Source organism: Drosophila hydei, unplaced genomic scaffold (genome assembly GCF_003285905.1).
Source record: "Drosophila hydei strain 15085-1641.00,03,60 unplaced genomic scaffold, DhydRS2 tig00000001-arrow-pilon, whole genome shotgun sequence".
In the NCBI taxonomy this organism is placed as follows: Eukaryota; Metazoa; Arthropoda; class Insecta; order Diptera; family Drosophilidae; genus Drosophila; species Drosophila hydei.
In genome coordinates this window covers 8,891,961-8,914,256 of record NW_022045643.1, presented here as the reverse complement: position 1 = coordinate 8,914,256, position 22,296 = coordinate 8,891,961, and the positions used below count along the sequence as shown (strand labels likewise).

The window sequence follows — 22,296 nt, the reverse complement described above, 5'->3', positions numbered from 1 at the left end:
TATTTATAAATAATATTTGTTAGGTTATATTTTAGTAGTTCTTCAAAGGCTTTACTTCATTAGCATTGAAACATAAAATAATAGAATTATTATGGTATATGAATTATATTATTATTATATATAGAATTATATATAGAATTATATTATTATATTATTATTATTAGTATAATTGAATTTAAGAGCGGCACTTGGCCTAACCTATTTAGATTTGCAAAGAGATTGTGGTCATAGGTTCCGTTTCCTTCATTCATGTTTCTTGCTTCCCATGCTTCTTTCGCTCTCACAGCGCATTCGCTCGATCATATTGCGCCGCTCCTAGTTACTTATAGATTATCATACGAATGCTTCTAGCTATGCATACATCGACAGTTCTGAAAGGTCTTTAAGTCTACATCATTATATGTTTATGGGAGCGCACAGCACGACAGCCAAAGTCGCTTAATCGAGTGCAAACTCATTACGATCAATAAGATGAACATATATTTTCTTAAATTTCATTGGAATTGACTTAAAACTGTTCGTTAAATCTCGGCAGCTCAACAGTTAAATTTAAATGATATCTCAAATTTAAAGATAAAAGATTTTTATATGCTACTTTATAGACGAATTCCATTCGTTTGACAGGTGCTAAAATACGCTCATTCGATATATGACAAACTTAGAGAGAGTAGTAAATGTCTGAGTTATAGCTAATAAAGGCTTCATTTTATAAGAGAACTGGACATAGTTTGACTATAAACTAGCAGCTTTTCAAGATACTTTAAAACTTTAGGAACTAGTCCAGCAATGTAGAACAGTAAAAGTAGCTGGAAAGTTAAAATTGAAACTGTCATAGTCTGTCTAAGTATGTAGAATCACTAAAATCAATGCAGTTGATGCAAGTCCTTCGTAAAGTACTCGAAAGAGTTGGGTCAACTGCATTGAAATAAATTAACTTCAAGTATAATTCATTTGCTCACACTCGAAGCGCTGCTCATTTAGTGCCGCAATGCGGTCGCAGTCTGATTTCAATTATTTGATTACTTTTGCCACGAGCGAAAGGCTTTCAGGTGCAGTTCGAGTAGTTGTGCAAAATTATGTTTAATTTGTGTTTAATTAAATTTCGCATTGCGTGCATTTCGGGTCGTTAATTCAGATTTAGTTGCGGTATAATTAAATAACGCCTTTGATTGACATTGTCAATGGCTGGGCGCAGTGCCGAGTGACCGTAAGGCGAGACCACTTTGCGGCGCGGCTGGCAGATAAGTGAGAGGCAATCCTTTGCCAGACAATGAGCTGGGCTCTGTGGCCAGCTGCACGTCAGCTACAAAGCCAGTCAATGAGCAGCGGCCAAACAATCTGAAACGTGTGTTGGCTAAAAGTCAACAACCGAAATGAAATCGGCGCCACTGCAATGCGAACGACCAAGCGACAAATTTGTAAAATGCCGTGAAATATAAAACGTGACCAATGCAGTCGCAACGCACACATACACATATAAAAGTGCATTTGTCCTTTGTGCTGCATTTCGGTTGCGTATACGACGTGAGTGCCACGATTTGATTATTGTCCTGATAGGATTACGTTGTTAATTTTGTGCTGCATCCTCTGGTTTCCAATCAGTTTTGACTCTTCTGTTGATATTTAATAATTGGTTTATTCTTGTATTTCTTGTCACACTTAAAAGCACATTTACACAGTAGTTGAAGTAAGTCTTAGGCCTAGTAAATTTAAACGGCAAATGCACCTTTAAAAATACTTTTAAAACTTAGGGCTAATCTTAAGGTTAGAGCTGAAAATTCGTCGTATTGAATTATATAAGTAAGAAAACACGAGGGTGATGCTGATGCTTGGCTTATCATTGGGAGTCTCCAGTAATACTGCTTATGAGAGAGAGAGGGGGAGAGAGCGAGTAGAAGAACTGCATATGTATGTATTTTATGAGTGCCCGAGTCAGGCATCTATATATTCTATATATACACATACATCTAATAAGAGACTTTCTTTCGTTCGGGTTTCGGTCAGAGACTAGTTTTATAGATCAGTTTGCTGAATCAGGCCGGAGCCGCGCCGCGTCGTCGTGCAAAATGCCTCCTGCTGCTCGCTGAGGCAAATTATCAGATTCTCTGCCTCTGGCGCCATGGAAGTGGGCACGGTTATCTTGCCATTGGAGCTGCAAGACTTGGGCGCATTGGTGGAGCCCGTCTTCTCAGCTGTGGTCGTCGAGGAGGTGGTGGTCGATGAGTTGTTGTTGCCCATGTGCAGCGAGAGCAGTGGCGGCTGTTGTTGTTGCTGCTGTTGCTGGGGATTCGTGGTCAGCAGACGTCGGGAGCCGCCACGTCGACGACTGCCCTGCTTGGTGAAGACGCTAGGCTCCAGCTGCAGCTGGGCATTGATGTCCTGCTTGGTCATGCAGGTGAAGGCCTTGAAGAAGCTCTTGCGAAAGTTCTCGCTGAGGAAGGCGTACAGTATGGGATTCACCGCCGAGTTGGAATAGACCAAGGCGCCCAGCAGCAGGAAGATGAGTATCTCTAGTCGGGACAAATCTCGCTGTGCCGGATTCGAGTTGATCAGTGCCAGCTGCGACATCCAGTGCGGCAGCCAGCAGGAGATGTAGACTGTGATGACGGTCAGCACCAGACGCGTCACCTTGCGATGGGCACGTCGCTTCTCCTTGGACTTGGTCGTGTGCTTGGGACCCACCGAGCGCAGCTTGCGTATGACCAAATAGTAAAAGCTGAGTATGAAGCACAGGGGCGTGGCGAAGCCCAGAAAGAAGGTGTAGAGTATGAAGGTGGTGCCCGAGTGCTTCTTGTACGCATCCGGCCACATGATGTTGCACGAGTAGTTGATGCCATCCTCCTGCTCCACGGTGCTGGCATAGAGCATGACGGGCAGCATCAGCACCGCCGAGGTGCTCCAAGCCAGCGCCGACACCAACTTGGCAATGTGCAAAGTGCGATAGCGTGGCGAGGATATGGGATGACATACAGCTATGTACCGATCCGCCGACATGATCAGCAGAAAGATGGACGAGGTGAACGACGTTATCGAGGTGCTCACCATGTACGCCTTGCACATCAGCTCCCCGAAACGCCAGCTGCAAATGCGCATCGTATAGAGCAGAAAGGGAATGCCAATCAGAAAGCATTCGTCGGCTATGGCCAGGTTGAGTATATAGATGTTGGTCACCGTCTGCATCTTGGAGAAGCGCAGCACCACGTAGATGACCAGCGTGTTGCCAAACAGGCCCACAATGCAGACGAGGCCATAGAGCACCACAGTCAACAGATCCGCAAAGGAGTTGCGTGTCTCCATGCAATGCTGGTACGTGGGCAGATCCGTGCTGTGTATCGAGCTGCCCGTCGCTGGCAGATACTCCTCCGGCTGTGGGCTGTGGAGCGTATCATTTGGATAGTCGTAGGCAGCTCGGCTTGTGTTTCCGACCAGCAGCCAGTCCGGCTGTGGCTCTGTGGTGCTGCCACAGACCAATTGAAGCCACGCAAACAATAGAAACATGGTTCAATAAGCTCTACATAAATATATTGAGAATATATCGATATATATATATATAGATTGTAGTTTTGTTTGTAAGCCTTATTGTTGTTTTGTCATTGACCAAGTGCATTGGGTTTGTTGTTTAGCCTGCAAAATAAATATGCAAATTGCTCGTTAGATATTTTCTATCAAAAAAGCTTTTGTGCTTGTTATGAATTGATTGAGCTCCAAATTAAAAATGCCATTTGGACAGATAATTAATTGTAGCTGTGCTTTCCATACAATTTCTACTTAAATGGACAAGCCTTGAAAGCTTCAATTAAAACATTTACAGCCATAACTAGGCCAAAAAGTAGTTAACAATTTATTGATTTCGCAACTAACTTTGGCGTTCGTCTAATGTGTTATTGAGCTGCGTTTTCTGTTTTGTTGGCACTTGGGAAAGTTTCAACGAAGTCCAACTTTCTGACTTGATTTCTAGCTCTGAAGTCCACAGAAATGCGCACAATTAACCTTGCGCAAACACCCAATTCGATTTGCGCAATCAATAAGAAATTTGATTTGTGAAATGGCATTAACATTTAAATCGAATTTAAATTAAGCATATTTTAGCACAAAATTCTCGTTAAGTGAGCGTGCGTGTGCGTGTCACAGGCGTTAAGACAAACAGCCTGTGATGCTGGCCATCCTAATTGACCTTCAGTATCGATACTGGGCATAGTTCTGCTCGGGCCTAAATTTGACTATAAACATATTGGCTTAGGCTTGTGTTTTGCTTGGCAAATTAATTTGTGGCATATTTCACACTACGCAAATATTGTAGTTGGCCCAGGCTGGCTGACCATCTTGCTGGGCCAAATTAAAATGGCTTTTTGCTATTGCCAGGTTAATGCATCTGCCATAAATTACCAGACATTCTCAAGTGTTGCATAAACAAGAGCAAGCCACGAGCTTACAAAGCTTACGCAACTCAAACATTTCCATTTCCCAGCAACGCCTCGAGCTATGCAATAAAAATTTTACTTTCAAATTGGAAAATTAAACAAAGCTCAATGCAAACGACAAATTCTTGGCTTGGCAGCATCGAGTAGTTATTGTTTTTAGCATATGCCCTTACTTAACAAAAATTGATTGCACAATTTTCATATGTTGTTAACTGTTGTGGCTAAGGGACTAACAAATATTGGCCATTCATATTAGGCAGCTTAGACAAGGCGAAAAGTAGGAAAGGAGAATTGAAATTTGATATTTTCATATTTGTTTAGCCCCAAATATCTCGAGAGCTTAGATTGTCATCCAAGCAGCCTAGTTAGGGTCTAAGTGCTGCAGCACAAAATACCGCCAGTCCACGTAGCAGAGCGAGAAGACAAATCAGACGATACTTAAGACTGGTGTCTGGCCATCAAAGCGGATCTTGACCCAAAATAAATTAAATATCCTCTTAAAACTTGTCTGCAGTTACACACTATATCTGCATGCTCCAAAGACCATAAAGAATAGGCTTAAAAAAGTATTAATTCATTTCTTTTTGGGGTAACTTTGCCTTAAACGTAGCACTACATTAAACTATAAATAAAAAATAAATACATTTTTTTAAATTAATTAATTTTTTTAATTAATTAAGTATAGAACCTGTACAATTAAATATAGTACCTTAACAACACATGTATATATATGAAATTAGGGCCAAGCCTCAGTCAATAAATAAATAAAATAAAGAAATTATTCAGCCCCAAAAAGTAGGCTATGATATTTAGAGGTCCAGCTGGAGAGAATTGAATTTTCCAGCTCTAGATAATTTAATCATCAATTTTATATAATTGTAGTTCTGCTATAGAGTAGATCAAGATGCACTTGCTCAATTGTAAGATACAAGTTGGTGAACGAGAAGATATATAGTTTATATCGATCGACGTCCACAAAGGTAACTTACTTTAAGCTTCCAGCTGTACAAATCTAGAATATACTATTTTGTCTGATGTGACAAGCCGTTTATCTAGACAAACGCGTTGAACTTGTTTTATAAAATGAAATATGCTTATTTATTCCTAATATCCATTGGGTGATAGCCAGGGAGGCATCAGCAAAAACATATGAGCTCATACAGGCATAAGTCCAGTCTCTGATACAAAGTTTGCCTTCAGATAGACTGATTGACATTACACTAAACCAATACTCATTGAACAAGTATACAAATTGATAGACACATCAAATATATATAAATAAATATATATCATGTAAAGCGCACTCAATAAGAGATTCACTTTGTATTCACCATATTGAGGCAAAAGTGTTTCCACTTCCTCACCTCAGGCACTGCGCTTAAAACTCACTTTAAAATTGAAGTAAGCTCTCCGAAGCTTCTCTGAAATTGTCATTCACTCGACAGTCGGATTGAAGCTGATTGAAGTCGAGCCGCAAATTGCCTCGGCATTCGGTTTGTCAAAAGCGTTTTAAATTTCGCTGTCGTTCACAGTTCATGCGACTGGAACGCGACTCTGAGTAATAAATCGCTTGCAATTGGCGTTGGCGTTGGCGTTGGCGTTGGTGTTGGCGATGGCGCTGACTGAGGTGTGGGCAGAGCCTGGAGGGAGGGGAGTGGAATTGTGGTTGATATCGGGCAGGATTTGGTTGGGCCATCAATTAATGGAAAAGGTTAACGTCAGGTGCGTGAAGTGAAACGCTGAAAATCGACTCGTTGTCAAGGCAAAAATAAAGTTTCAGCTTACGATGAGTTCGTGAACAACTTGAAAGCAAATATATACGTATAATAGAGACTATATTACTTAAAAAATATTTTAGTATTTAATAATGCTAAAATGAAAAGTCAGCATACAAAAATCTATTTTTCTTGCAATTTAAAAATTAAATTCTTTTAGTTTTGCATAAATCATAAATATGCTCCACAGCCATAGGAGTATTGGGTAACCTGTTTACCCAAATGCCCGCATTTATTGCTGTGCTAACTGGTTTGACATTTTGCTGAAGGGTTTTAACGGCTTTAGTTTAACACCTGTCGACGCTTTGTTCTGATATCGTGTTCGTAACTTCTATCTGTTGAATGGTTTTTTGTTGTTGCCCTAACTGTGCTATCAAATGGCAAAGTGCAGACAACGGCTGCTGTTGCAACAATTGTTGCTGCTGTTGCTGCTAACTGCAACCGCAATTCGGGCACAAATTGCAGCAGCAGTTGCGGCTGGGCGTGGCAGCGGCTACAGCTTATACGCAGAGCTCTGTCCATTGGCTGCCATTTGACAGGCAAATGGAACATGTGCTGCAATTCTGAGACAGACACAGGGAGAGGCTGCCAACGAGGGGCTTCAGAGTCAGCTTCAAGTGCCCAGTTTTAGATGCTGACTCAGACAAAGTGGGCAGTAGCGCAGCTCCCCTCGCAGCTGTCAACTTTGCTGCTGCTGCTGCTGCTGATGCTGTTGTTGTTGGGAATGTCCCTTGGACGCATTTTGTGTGCTGCGCTTATTAAAAATTTATGCAGTTTATGAGAGACGTAGCGCTCTGTGCCCATCTTCTAGTCAGTGTTTGAGTCGGATGCGGTGCAGCATGTGTCTGGACATGGCTGATGCTGCTGCTGCTGCTGATGATGATGTGGCAAAGGGCTATAAAGCAGCAGTTTAGCCTGGGGGATATGCATCAAAGCTGCGTCGAGCTGTTAAAGCGGAAAAACTATCGCATAAGCCACAGCAAAGACTACTGAATGGTATTCCATTCAAAGCTTGTCGCTAGAGGTTTTCCAGCGCAAGCATTGAGTTTTAGTGAATACAATTGAAGGGCGCAAAGTTCACATACTAAAAACTACTCAAGCAGCGGGGATTTGTTTCGTTGCTAGGTTTATATAAGTTGAATAGTTAATGATGTGTGTAGTGTAGGTTTTTTTTATCCAGAAATATATATATTATATCTTCATGCCGGTTGTACTGCATGATTATTTTCTTGAAGCCTGAGAGATGCAACAAAAATGTATAATATATGTGAATGGGGAAGCTTTGAACGAACGAGTTTGAGTAAGCTGCAGGTGAGGTAACGATTATTTAAAGAAATGAAAGGAGGGAACTACTTAGGATAAAGATAGCGAGAGCCTGAGAGTAGTCTGTAAGGGATAGGTTGTCAACGAGAAGGAGATTATAAAAGAGTGAGGCTGTCTATCACAATTCAGAGAGGGGGAGCAATGGAAGAAGTAGAGAAGAAATTACTGGAGAGACAGCGAACAAGGCACTGTCAGGACACAGAGAGATGGAGATGGAGAGATAGTGATTGACAGTTTAAAAGAAAGAAAATGTAATTAAATAGATCCATAACATAAAAACACAGCGTAGTTAAATTTTTAATCAATGTTTGCTAGGAGTCGCATAGAGGAATTAAATTTTTAAATTTCATTTGGGTTCTTAAATTTCATCAGACAATTTTAGGAACTTCATTGACTTTATTAAAATATTATTCGAAATGATTAGCTGCATTAGATTATTATCTATATAATCACTTATTTTTTAATTTAATAAATTTTAGGACTTCGTCATGCTTCCCAAATCCTGCTCCATAAATCTCAATAATTTGATCAATGAGCGCTGGAAATATAGTTAGAAACTCGCTAAGCTCACATTTGATTGATTTGATTTATGGACCGCAGCAAAGCAACTGCAAACGAGTAGAGTGTGCACTAAATTAATTAAAAGTTTGTGTAAAACTTCGTCATTATCGAGAGAAATGAGGAGTCATGAGGAGAGCAACTTCATTGGCACATACTAAAAAGTTGCAAGTTGTTGCACGCGTGCGAATAATGCCATAAAATTGGAGTTTGGCTCAATTTGAAGGCACATTGCGGGACTTGTGGATGGCAGAGGAAGGCAGCCGTTGGGCAGTCAACAGCTTGGCAAATGTTTTGCTGCCGGCTGCTAGCCGGAACAAACGTTGAGGCCGCATGTGAGGCGTATAATTTTTGGATAAACAACAACTACAACAATTCATACATAAACAACAACAAATAAACACACGCACACACGTACACAAAGTGTGTGTAAATTTGGCTAACGCATTTGCATGCAGACCCCCGCACACACACACACACACACGCACGCACAACACCCAGTCAACAGGACAAATGCACTTGGTGTGGGCCATGTTTATGGAGTGTGCGGCCTGCCTAGTGTAAAGTGCAACATAAACAAAAGCCACTGCCACCACAGAGCCTCACTCTGCCTCTCTCTTTACTAACTGAATCTCCCTCTCTCTCTCTCTCTCTCTCTCTCTTTCACTTGTTTGCCAAATGTTAACCGCACTTAATCTTTGAAACACCTTTGGTTGGGGTACGCTTTGTGTGCAAACAAAACATGCATCGCAACAAGTTTTACGCATACTCTAGCATACTTGAGTTATCCGAAACTTAAGGTAAGCTGAACATATAATATAAAGTTATGAAACTTTGATATATTTATGCAGGGCATTTGTTTACCTGTTTTTAAGAAATAAATCCTAACGAGCTTTAGTAAACTTCTAATATATGAGCTTAAGCTTATCAACAGCTAAGCACTCACTTTTATTTATTGGAGAAGAGACTGTCTTTTATATATATATATATATTTAGATGGCTTACGTGCATATTTACATATTGAGAATCAGATAGAAGGGCGTTAGTTGGAAATATTTTGTAGCTCATTTGAGGTATTTGGTATAAGAAAATAGTTTGTTCTACCGGTCTATATGACTTTGAGATTAGCCTAATCTGCTTGAACTAATAAGTTTTTGTTAGTTGTTGGCTTGAAGTTTGTTTGTTGCAGACAGAGTAATTTTATAAATAATTTATAAATAAGCTACTTCACTAATGTAATGTACTCAAATCGAATCGAAACTGCAAATGACTTTTATTATTAATCCCACACATTTATTCCACATAATTCTCTAGGCTTGCCAAGGCTTTTAAATATAAATAAGTATAAAACAATATGCTGCTGCTACTTTAATCATATCTATATTTAATGAGTTTACGAAAAGTTTTATTTAGCAGCTGTCTCTCAGCTCAACATCCTCCATAACATGTGGTTTGGGTTTTTGATGAGCAAAAGAGCCATCAGTCAATAAGTCAGTTCAAAGAGCTTAATATGCTCAGATTAGATCTGACATTTATTGATATCTAGTGTTAAAGGGTCCTTCAATATTTCACATATGTCCCAAAAGTGTAGAGTTTCGGCTTTCAGTACTGCTTAACATCAGTCATCAGGTGGTGGGGTCAAACCGTTTTACAAAAGGCTCAGACATGTTTCGTTGTGGTTGCAACCTTTTGTTACTCAACAGATATCTCAATAATCGAGAAGTCGACTTTTCTTTCATGCGTACGACAGCACTGTACAGAGTTGGTTGCTGCCCTTTCTGACCGCTCAATTATGGGTGGGTGGGTGTTTGTGGTGTGCGGGTGTGTGACTTTCACACACTGCTAACCAGCTGCAACCCAAGTCCTAGTTGTGAAAGTCCTGCGGTTTTTACCATTACTCTGCCGGACTGCTCATTTTATTTATGAAGCTTCCTCTCACTCAGATACCTACACCTTGGCTCCCCTATGGCCTCCCACACCCACACATATATCATAGGCTCTGGCTTTGGGCTTTCGGCTTTTAGCAGCCACATTTGCAAGCACACAGAAACAGACATTTGTACCTTTTGTTTGGGTTGGCCAAATAGAACACAAAAATGGGGCCGCAGCTAGCCTTTGGTGTGGTAAGCCCTATTCCCGCTGCTGCTAGCGTTTGTGGCTAAATGGTCTCAACTGCAGACCTAAATCCTGCATTCTTTTTGCATTGTTCCCTGCTCAGTTTTCGCTCTCTATCTCTAAGTATTCCAGGTGATATATCAGTGGAACATTAACGGCACTGCTTCTGTCGGGAAGCAAACAGATTGTCGTCGTAAATTAGAGCAATGGCTGAAATTTGTCTGCACTTAGCCAAGCTAACTAGGAGGTGCTCAAGTCGAGCTTTGGTTGACAATTGATTTACTTATACTATTTACTCATACGAGAGATTCTTTTATCTTTATTTCTTTGAAATTTATTAAATTTGTTTTATTAATTAATTTATTTTTTTTATTATTATAAATTAATATTGGAGATGAATTGGTTCCAATTCAGAAATTTATAAAAAAATTTATATTGGCACTAAATTTATTTTAGTTTTGATTTATATGCCCATATTGAAAATAATTTATTTCCATTTCGATTTCTTTACAGAAAAGAATTTAAATTAAAAAAATTAGAATTTAAAAAAAAATTTTATATCAAGTAAATTTGATTTAAATTTTTTAATATTAATTTTAATTTAAATTTCTTATAGTGCGTCTTCAAAATATATTCATTTATATGTAGATTTCCATAATATATAAAAATTTAATTTTTCATATTTATTGTGAATACAAATGAATTAATTTGAGATAAAATTTCCATAATCAAAAATATTTCTAGCTCCCCATTGACACAACAGAAAATACATACTTCGATTAAGCATTTATCAATTTAAATTTTACGCTAATATAAATTTCAATTGATTATTGATAATAACATAATTTGTTTCATTCAAGTTGAAACTTTTTGTGGCATAAATGAAAGCGCTTATCGAATGCAGCAGCCGTGGTCCATGTTACGCATGCTTCACTGTGTGCTCGTGTGCGCGCATTACCTCTTTGTAGCCTTCGCATAACGCAATTTACATAAATTAGCACCAATATATTGCCACGCCCACGGCCTAATAGCCGCCCATCTGTTGGTCATGCTCCAATAGTTTTCGCTTCGCAAAATTTTAAACAACAAATTTTTTGGTCCACATAATTGAAGCATGCCCATTGATTCCATATGTGTTCAACTGGCCCTAGTTTAACAACGGGTGGGCGTGGCTCGCGGTTTTCCGCCCACAGCCAGTTTTGCAATTGTTGCAACAATGGAAAAGCCTTTGTCAGGCGACGATTTTGGTTTCTATGGCGCCGACAAAGCAACAGCGACATTTTAATTGGATGCTGTTGAAATTCGACATTTTATTTTAGCTGTTGGCTCACAGTTTGACTTTGTTGAGGGGTTTTAGTGGTAAAGGGCTTTGATTTTACCGAGTATTCTAGCCAAGAGCGGGTAAATAACTTTTGTTGAAAATCGAATTTACTAGGCAGGCGCAGGCAGGAATTTTCTATCAGGAATTGAAACTTTGTTTCGTAGGGGGTCTAAGTCCACTTGATAATGCCAAGTTCTTTACCCATTTCCATTTAATCGATAAATATCGATTATAAAATATGTACCTAGATAGAGAAAAAGGAACTGAAAACATATACCTATCATATCATAACAAGATCTGAATAGCAAATCTGTTTGTTTAAGCACGTTAAACTAATGGAGCACTAGCACATCAATATCTTTACCTATTTCCATATATTTTATGAGAATCCACACTTAAATACAATCTTTTTGGCACATTCCAATTCATTCATCTATAAACATTTTTAATATAGTTAACCTATAACTCAACAAAGATTTGTAACTATATTAGTTCCGGGTATCTTCCAGTCGAGCGCTGCCCACCACAGCTCTCTGGCTTTTGTTCTATTCATACGTTTTCTAAGAGCTTAGCTAACATGGTTTTTTGTTATGTGAACAAAATAGTTTGTGCGTTGTAATTGTTTAGCCCAACTTTGTTAATATTGCCGCAAACAAATTTTAAAGCATTTTCCAACAATTCAATTGCATTTTCAATTAAAATTTTTTGGCACAATTTCTGAACTTTTTAATTGTAGTTACAAATTTTATGAACAGTGACCAGTCAACTGTGCACAAATTTTAAATGGCAATCAAATTTATTGAGTTTTTTATAGAGCAAACGCAATTTAATATAAAAAAATCGCTCATACGCCATGTTCCACTGAGTTTTTTATTCTGATCGTATCAAAGAGATTTTGTTTGATTTCCATTTCCAAGAAATGCGCTTAGTCAATCAAAAGTTATAGCATTTACCTGTGTACAAATAACATTTGAAGTATAATTACCGAACTGGAATAAATAGGAAGAGAAAATGGCTCGGCCTTTTATGTTGCCTGAGTCTGTCAGTCTGCCAGCTGGCCTGTCGGTAGGCCTATCTGGCTCATCAGTTTGTCTTTGTGCGCTGTTGTGTTGATATTTACAGCTGACTCAACAGCAGGCGAAAAGAAATATCAAAATAAATAAATTGAAATCAAATCAAGCGTTAGTCAAAGCAAATTGTCCAGCGGAAAGTCGTTTGCCGCTTGGCAAGAAATGCAATTAGCAACATGAATGGCCAATTAATAATTATTGCAGCCAATGCATAACACTTGTTGTTGTTGTTGTAGCTCCGGTTGTTTTGGTTGTTCTGCTTGTTGTTATTGCTCAATGGCACACAGTTGCCTGCACTTAGTCAGCCATCAATTTTATTTATTCATTTAATTATGATAGTCGGTCAAGTTAATATGCCCTGTAAACAATTGTTGTGCATGGGGTGTATGAATGTAGGATTTAAGCTGAAGAAGGCGTGAGAAGCGTTTGTAAATTATAAAGCTGACAACAGAAAAATAATAATAATAATCGAAGCTTTTACCAAGAACTTTAAAACTTTTGATGAATATATTGATTGAGACTACAGTATTAAAATAATATAATGTCCTGCAATTCCAGTTTTAAGTTAAGTAAAATTAAACTGTAAAAAAATAATGTTTGAAAAATTAAAATATATATATATATGTGCGTAAAAGCTTTTCAAATTTCTTTTGTATATTCTTTCGAAATTTAAGACTTCCAGAAAATATTTAATTATTTCATTAGAGACATTCCAGAAAATTGTGAAAGTTCTTTATAAAAGTGTTCTACTAAGTCAGTTATGGTTAACTGTACTCTGTAGTAGTACACAATCCCATAAAGAAAGTAATCGGATTTAGTAATAGAGTCTGATTGATCGAGAATATTAAGTATCATTTAGTTTTGAGAGTAGCTTTAAGTTGATTCAAAAGAAATTCAATAAAATATAAGTTCACTTTATTCATAGTATTGAGCTTGCACTTGAGTAAGCAACTTTGCTTGTCGTGCTGTCCATTGCCATAAAGATAAAAAATGTATTTATTTTATTAAATTCAAAAACCTTTTAGTACTGTCGTTGTATGCACATCTGGAGTATTTAAACGATAATCAAAAAGTAATAAGCTCGAAGCTTAGCATACTCAAGTCAATGGGCTGTGAGAGCGAAAAAAGCATGGAACGAATAGAGAGAAGATGGAACAATTGATTTTTGCATAATTAAATTGTGATTGTGCCGATTGCCACTCTTAAATTACAAAGTGAAGCATTGGGTTGGTCGCTGGACACAACATATATCTTAGAACAAGTATCATTAAGCTTTTAAAATAACTAATTAATTTCAATTACTATGTCTCCTATTCATAAAACAATACTTATAACAACAATAAAAAATAATAATAATAATAATAATAATAAATAATATTAATTGTAATCTGATCAAATTTTAGAATATTATCATTCAATTCATATTTGAAGATTTCTACACTAGGTTTAAATCTACATCTTATCAAATTAATATTATTAATCAATTTCTATTACTAAGTCTTCTTGAGGACTGTGCAACTTGCAGGCATAATATACTTATTATCTTGACTGCAAAGAAATTAAATTATGAATATTCATCAGAAAATTTTATTGGTGAGTCTTCTGTTCTTGAGAACTTTAAAATTTCTTAATAAAATTAATTAATTATTTAAAAAATTCTCATTAAATTATGAATATTTCCAATGAACTCTGTAGCTAATATTAATCAAATTTCCTGGTATATTGCAATTGGTTAATTGCTAATCAAATCATGTAATAAGCTAACTAATATATTCTCTTTGTCAGGATATTTTCTAGTCGAGCTGTTTTCCCATACTTTTGTTGTTTATCCAAACTGAGCATTGAGCTTTGTTGTTGTTGCTGATATTTGTTTTCTCTCACGTTTGCTCATTGAAGTATTTTTAACAATTGCAGCCATGACCAACCTAGACACAATGCGCCTGCCATCCGTTCATATTCTGCGCTCGTTAAATTATTTTATGAGTTCATTTAAGCAGAAGCAATGGAAATATGATGCACATTCAATTTAAATTGATTACTTTAGGGCGGCAGTAACGGACGGGGCCGAAACGAGCTACCAACTGAGATATGGATATGTTTATACCAGCATATATATATCGATATACTAAGTGACTTTATGAATCGATAGTGCATTGACGTTCAATTAACACTAAATCATAATATTAATTAATTGATATTGTTTTTCTAGTCTCTTATCAGCTGCAGTCCGCTGCTGATTCGACTCTCCTTTGCCACAGAAAAAGTCCAATCAATAGTGCCCCGAGTTGTCATAGGCGGGGGGTCTGACTGCTGGCTGTCACCTCCATTTCATGGACAATTATTCATTTCGTCATCGGGCAGCGCTAATTGAATTGCGAAATCGATTCGGAAGCGGAACCAATGGGATCGCATGACTCACATCAACTAACCAATATCTCAAACATAACTAATGGAGTATTTATATGTGGATCGGTATGTCGTTGTGATTGATTAGTCGCATTCCAATCAGTGTAACAAATACCATTGTTAAACTAATTAACTATGTGATAATGTTATCAGCCTTTAGATATTGTCATATATCTGCATCTATATACCCCACTGTTAAGCATTCATTATCATGTAACCCTTTGTTCTTGATGGTAATTTTTTTGTTTCGGCACTTTGCTTGGCTTTTTAGATACTCTCTTTTTTCCCGTCGCTTTTGCTGCTGTTGTTTGGCTATTGTTGTCGCTGTTGCTTTTCTCCTTTGTCGTCATTAACGTCAGCCACGCGTTGTTTAATTTCAACATTAATCATGGCCACGAGCTGGGACTCCCAGCGTAACTGGATACAGTTGCCAGCTGCAGCGCAGCGCTGGCTGCTGCAGCAGCAATGCCTGACGACAACTTGATGAAAAAGTTGTGGCAAGTTTTTTGGGATGCAAAACACCAAGTTGCATAAGGTGCACAGCACAATATGCATTCTGTGCTGTCATGACTTGATGAATTCTTAGAAATTTGTTTCGGAAATATGGTGACATACCACCCGCTTCCTCCCACTGGTTTACTTATTAACCACATGAGGTCTTTATATTATCAAACTATTCCCATTTTTTTCCATATGCTGAGTAACTTTCGCAGTAAGATTTATCATTTCACAAGCTTAATGGGAAGAGGGAGAGCTTTTAGTCAAGGTAAGATTGACTGGGGACATTCTAAATCAATTTTATTTTGGAGAAAAGTCTTTGCTACTTGCACTGATTAATCTAAGTTACAATTACAAGGTTTATCAAATGCGCCGAAAGGAAAATTCCAGTAAAACTACTAAGTAGTAAATATGTAATTTTAAATATAGTAATTTTACTGGAATTTTTGTTTTTAAAAATTAATTTTCTTGACATAAAAAACTCGAGAAGGAATCTGTATAGTTAGACGCCAGCAACAATATTCGATTTAAGATTCCGAAACACTTTAAATTTATTAAAATATCGCCCATAATCTCATTAATCATCTCATTCATAAGCCTTACTCTAAAGAAGGTTACCAGCGATCAAACTGCAAAGTCAAAAGATCACAGCTCTATGCAGGTTTTCCTTTTGATCTGTCAATTCCCTTATAATAATCTATATAATATTTGGTCGATCTGTTCAACAAAGAAGGGAGTTGAGTTGCGCTGAATATATGCCAGAAATTCAGACAGCAATACTAATATACTCTTTTGCACTTGGTGAACGAGCAGAGAGAATCTTTAAAGCTTCGATAAATAGTTTTTCACTTCACAAGTTTCTGTCCTTTACCCAAAGTTTCTCTCGCTTTTCCAGCCACCTCATCACATCATAATTTCACACAAAAAACTGTAAAAGATTTTGCAGCATCCGCTTTGCTGTTTAGCAAAGGTCTCTCTTGACTTTTTTGCCAACACCAATTTTATATGCAGTTTGCAGCGTTTTCTCCTCTAATTTTCTTTTACTACCTTTTTTGCTTATGATTTCACTTTGTTTTCACACCTTAACTCAGCTTTGTGCTGTTGCTTTTATGGCACTGAAACTTGTTTGGCACGCATTGTAGCAGTTGAGCTATCCAACGTCCTGTTTAATGAACTCTTTTTATACCCTGATCCCATTAAAAATGGGAAATCAGGGTATAATGGTTTTGTGCAAATGTATGTAACAGGCAGAAGGAGGCGTGGCAGACCCCATAAAGTATATATATTCTTGATCAGGACGACAAGCCGAGTCGATTGAGCCCTGTCCGTCTGTCTGTCTGTCCGTCTGTCCGTCTGTCCGTCTGTCCGTCTGTCCGTCTGTCCGTCTGTCCGTATGTGTGAACGCGTGGATCTCAGCATCTATAAGAGCTAGAGACTTGAAATTTTTTTTGTAGGTCCGTGTATAGCACGCGCAGGTCAAGTTTGTTTCAAATATTCGATAACTATTCGCATTTAATTGTTATCGAATAAAAACATTATTGAAATGCAGTAAATAAATTATATCTCGAACGTCTTAAGAGCTAGAGCCTCCAAATTTTGTATTTAGTGTTATGTATATTTTATGCAATTTTGATTTTTGTTGGATTTTGGATACCGGCTCCAAATTCCCCCAAATTCTTAGAATTTAAGTTTAGTTGGAACTAGGGCCATTATGTGAAGGCGTTTGCATCTCAACCAAGCCAATAGGATATGTAGATCATATGCTGAAAATTTCATTAAAATCCATTAAGTAAAACAGAAGTTATTAAACAAAACGTTTGGCCAATTTGCAAAAGCACATGTCAGCAGCGCCACGCGCACGCATTTTTCCTATGCGTGTGCACACATACATTCAAATGCGTGTATACTTTTCTATTCCAAGAATTGAAATTGCGATTGAATTGTGCTGAATTATTAGCTGCTACTTATGTTCAAATTTGCAACAGCTCGCGTAAGAAGGGCAGTGGCTGCGTTGGTAGAGGCACCTCTCGGATGCAGCTTGGTCCGGGTTCGAGACCAGAGGAGATGAAATGTTTTTTATTGTTTTATATTATTTATTTATTTTTTTTTTTTAGTTATGAAGTGGCGGTGTTGGTAGAGTTTGTGCACGTTGCGCAAATAATCCGGGTTCGAATCCTGGTCTCGCAATGTCGATTTTTATTTGTTTTCTTTTTTTTTTAATACTCGATACAAACTACGGAAAATATTACAAAACTCAAAGGACTGGGATCAGGGTATCTCCTAGTCGGGCACCCCGACTAGAGCTTTCTTACTTGTTTAATTTGAATTTCATCAATTCATCGGAGCATGCATATTACGTTAGCTAATGTCCGATGATATAGTCTGGGTCTAGTGCTGTCGTCGTGCAGAGTTTTGCTGCCTTTGCTATCATCGCATCGATTGCTTTTCAATTTTCATTTGCGATGCACAACTAATTGCAGTAGCTCGAACTGCTTATCTTATCTATCCGAGGCGAGTGCTTTATATATCTCATATAGCATATCGCTGGCAATGCCACCTGCCGAGTGCCACGTGCCAGCTATCTGCCCTTCGAGTCTCGTTTGTATAGATCGGTTTAAAGGTCTCGTCGTAATTAATTGCAAAACTTTTCGCATTGCAGGGCGAAAAATTTGAAAAGTTTGCTGCTGCAGCTTTGGATATCTCATTAACAGTTTGCGGCTCTGCGGCCATTGAACAAACGATGAGTGCTTAACCCACCTGCATGACTGTCAAATATCATGGATAAGTACCTGATGGAATGGTAGCTCAAGAGCAGAGCAAAGACAGAGACAAATTGCATGGAGAGCATAATTTATTTTCCCAATTAAATCAGCCATCGGAAAGCCTAAGATACAGATTAATTTTTTTATATAAAATCCATCGATTTAAGTCTAATGAAAACCGAAGGCTTTCCACAAAAGCCGCAGACCAATTTGTGATTCTGTTTCTCAGCTTTTAATTTGTCTTGCCCAACATCCTTTCACCTCGGCATTCGTTTGACTTGGTTAGAAATTTTTGTCACTTGCTTTTTTTCCGTTTGAATATTTGCCGGGTGTCTGGAGCTTGTGGCAAGAGGCAGCGAGGTTGGCGCCGCTTCCATCAAATTATACGAATTTGCTATGCACTTTGTCTGGCCGAATTTGAGGGCAGAAATTTTGGCAGCTGGCTCTCTAACCATAAACCTTTAGCTTTTGGTGCCTATTTTCCGACGTAATAATCTTTATATAGTATATGTTGGGTTGCTTAAAGGGCATGGAAACGAGTGAAGTGGGTGCACATATAGATATCTTTCAGCATCTTTTATATTCCTTCCACAGTTAGCTTTAAAATTCTTTGACTATTTCGTTTTTTCCTATGCCCTGTGCTGCCTAGCATCTGAATAGGGGGTATATGCAAGTCAGGCATATACTCTTACATCTTAATAACTCTATCTTTATATATATATTTAAGTCTTTGCTATAATTTGTTAGCTCTATCTGAGTCTAGACTGCATTTCTGTTGAGCCTAGGGTAACTGCTAGTCATGCATATTCATCAATTGAATTCTTTTTATCACATCATTTGCACTGAAATGTTAATGTCTGTTGTTTCCTTTTCTCGTTTCCTAAGGTTCCATGTATGTCCTGGCTCAAAAAGCATTTCCAAATGGCAGCCAGTCAGCCGTAATGGAAGGAAACTGTTTGGTTGCAATGTCCTCTCGTGTGTGCTGGTGTCGATTGTCGGAAATGGGTGTGGGAGTGGGTGTGGGAGTGGCCGAGGTGTCTTTGACTTGACGTTAAAAGAAATCTGTCTGACAAATTACATGCGTAGCAGCTGCTCAATGCTTCGTCCTTTGGCCAAGTCGTCCTTTCTTGCCGCTGCTGCTGCTCCACATTTGACTCAACCAACAATCATCAACCAAATGCGCGTCACTCACCCCGTCAGTCTCTCAGTCTTGCTGTCTGTACGTCAAAGGGAGTGCAACGACCTTCTAGCTGAATGTTGCTACGTTTGGCAAATGGCTTTAGTTTTTTTACAACAGCGGCTCAATGGGCTGTACCTTGACTTATTTGGCTGATAAAAGTGTCTGCGACATGATTATGGCAAATCATCTTTTGCTGGACTTGGTTAATAAGCTAAAGGTGACCCATGACATTGGCTACATTTATTTGCTTACATTTTTGTATGGCTATAAAAAAAGCTTAAAAATGTCCAAAATAATACAGCAAAATAAATAAATGAAATTAATTAAATAAAATACAAAATGATTAATTTGAAAAAAAGATCAAATTTAAAAAAAAAAATATTTTTCAAAAATATTTCGAATTGTTTGCAAAAAAATTTTATTATATACAATAGAAAAAAATTTTCAATTTTTTTTAGTTTTTATTTTAAAAAATGTTTTTAAATTTTTTAAAACTTTTTTAATTTTATATAAAAAATTATGTTTTTTTATAGTTATTAAAAAACGACCATAAATAATTAAGTAATAATTTATATTACTATATTATATAAATTTATATTAATATAAATAAATTAAATATAATACACAAATATTTATTTAAAAAGAGATCAAATTAAAAAAAAATATTAAGTAGAAAAACCTTTTTTAAAAATGAATTAAATTATGAAATTTCCGCTTTAGATCTATTTTTCAAATTAATACTATAGCTATAAATAATTCTATACCTTTAAATAATTTCGATATTTTTGTTTGAATATTAAACTTGTTTTTGGTAAATCAGAAATTGGTGCTGATTTAAACTTGATCTGAATTTCGGTTCGGAATTTCTTCATTTTGTGTAAAAATAGACTTCAAAAGACAACATAAGATACAAAATTGTAAAAACTTAAGCCATTTGCTGATTTTTGGAACGACTTTTCGGCTTTTTAAGCTCCGTCCAGCTATATTCCAGTCACACTCAATTGGCACTTCATCAACTTGGAAGTGACTTACCCTCGCATGCAACAGTTATAAATGATTATGCGTACAAATTGTAGCTATCTTGATAAATTCGCATGCAGAGGACATGGCAGAGCAGGACATGACAGGACCCTTCGAAAATGGCATTTCTTCTTTTATTGTATGGCCAATTCGTGAGTGCTATACACACTGAGACACAAATGTATCTCAGAAATGTATCTAATGCTTACCATTGTTATGCGACGCCAGTTGCCGCCTTGGCACACGGCCCATCCTTGACTGCGGTGCGCACAATTTCCAAACGGCACGCACTTTTTGCCCCGTTGTTTCGAGGTTTTCAAAATATTTGGCAAACGTTTCTGCGATTTCTCGAATTTCACGAATTTCTCTGTTATTTTTCACTGTCTGAATTATTTGTGTTGCTGCCTGCGGCCGACTGCCTGCAGAATTATTTGTTTATTTACGCTGCGTTCTGCTAATTTGAGTTAACGCTGCCAGCGTCGCTGTCGCCGTCAGAGTACCGTTGGATTTACGCACTGTTGCTTTGGTTCGCTTTTCTAGTTTCGCTTATCGCTTATACGCTGCTGCGATTGCCAATGACAACTGCACGTTTCAGCTTTGTTTTGCATACTGCGCGCCGCAGTCGCCGGCGAATGTTGTTGTGGTGCATGCGACGCCCCCGACTGCAAAACTGCTGCCCCGACGCAAGCCTCGTGTGTTCACTCGGCAAATTGGCTAACTGTTCATGCTCGTATGTTTTTCATCTGTTCGTTTCGTATTCGCTTTCTTCTCATAACGAACTGCATGCATGTCTCACATTGCAATTGCACTGAGAAAAATAGTATAGCTAGTATTTTGGTATATCAAATAATTAATGATATGTTATATTTCTTTTATAGTAAACTATATGAAAACTGGAAAGCACTGAAGAATATCTTTAATTAAACAGGGCCGCTTAACGAATTATTATTTATTATATAAAAACTATTTTTTATTAATATTTGTACGATATTTATATAATCTATAAATAAAAATAATATATCTATAAATATAAATTGGGAAATTGAAGCTTCAAAAAGTCGTTGATATATATCTTTATATACGAGTTTTTTTTTTTAGATTCCATGACTAAATTAAGTAGTTAGCTCCAATTTGGCCAGATAGGCGGACACACAGCAAACATATATTACACATAATTCAGATACTCTATAAGAATACATATATTATAATATTCATTTTTTTTTCAAATTAATTTTTGTCAGTGCTTATACAATTATTAAGAAATGTCACAGACGGGCTGCTCTATATCTTGCTCGCTATCCTGCTGTCTCTCTCATTGTCATATGTTTGAGCTGCGGCTCTCTTATACTCACTAGATTATAAGTACTATTTTTGCCGGCAAACTTTCACTTTCACCGTCGTCTGCTTAGCTACTGCTAACTTAACAGCCAACTGTTAAAGGCTAACAGTACTGTTAGAGGGTGCCTAGGACATTTGTTGATTGCACGCTGATTAAATGACAAATTGATTTGGTTTACAAGCGATTGCCTCCAGCTGTGGGACTCATTAGGCTAATTAAACAGGTGGGAAATAGATAGCAAATATTAATTTCTAATCGAAAATCATATTCGATTTACATGAAGTGTGGTAAATATGTAACATGAAACTATACATTTTTGAGAACTTAAGATATTTTTAAATATATAACTTTACTTTATTACAGTTAAGCCTTTGAGGAAATGTTTGAGGTAGAAATTCTTAGAATGAATGCGATTATTTTAGCTCATAGCTCTATTATGTGCAATTGAAATTTCCTAGAAGATATTTGTACGTATGATTCTTCATCTGCTTTATTAAAGGTAACAATT

The 22,296-nt window shown here is 37.4% G+C and overlaps 1 protein-coding gene across 1 annotated transcript; it reads right to left on the bottom strand.

The window, feature by feature from the left end:
• Positions 1-1,930: 1,930 nt before the first annotated feature.
• LOC111603333 (somatostatin receptor type 2) lies at positions 1,931-21,046 on the bottom strand. Its single transcript, XM_023320869.2, has 2 exons — positions 20,659-21,046; positions 1,931-3,624 (listed from the first exon to the last, which is right to left on the bottom strand). The coding sequence occupies exon 2, from the start codon at positions 3,496-3,498 to the stop codon at positions 2,014-2,016; it is 1,485 nt and encodes a 494-aa protein (XP_023176637.2). The 5' UTR covers positions 3,499-3,624; positions 20,659-21,046; the 3' UTR covers positions 1,931-2,013.
• Positions 21,047-22,296: the final 1,250 nt, after the last annotated feature.

Excerpts from the sequence above, each read along its gene's own strand:
- LOC111603333 (XM_023320869.2), bottom strand. The coding sequence starts at position 3,498 with ATGTTTCTATTGTTTGCGTGGCTTCAATTGGTCTGTGGCAGCACCACA.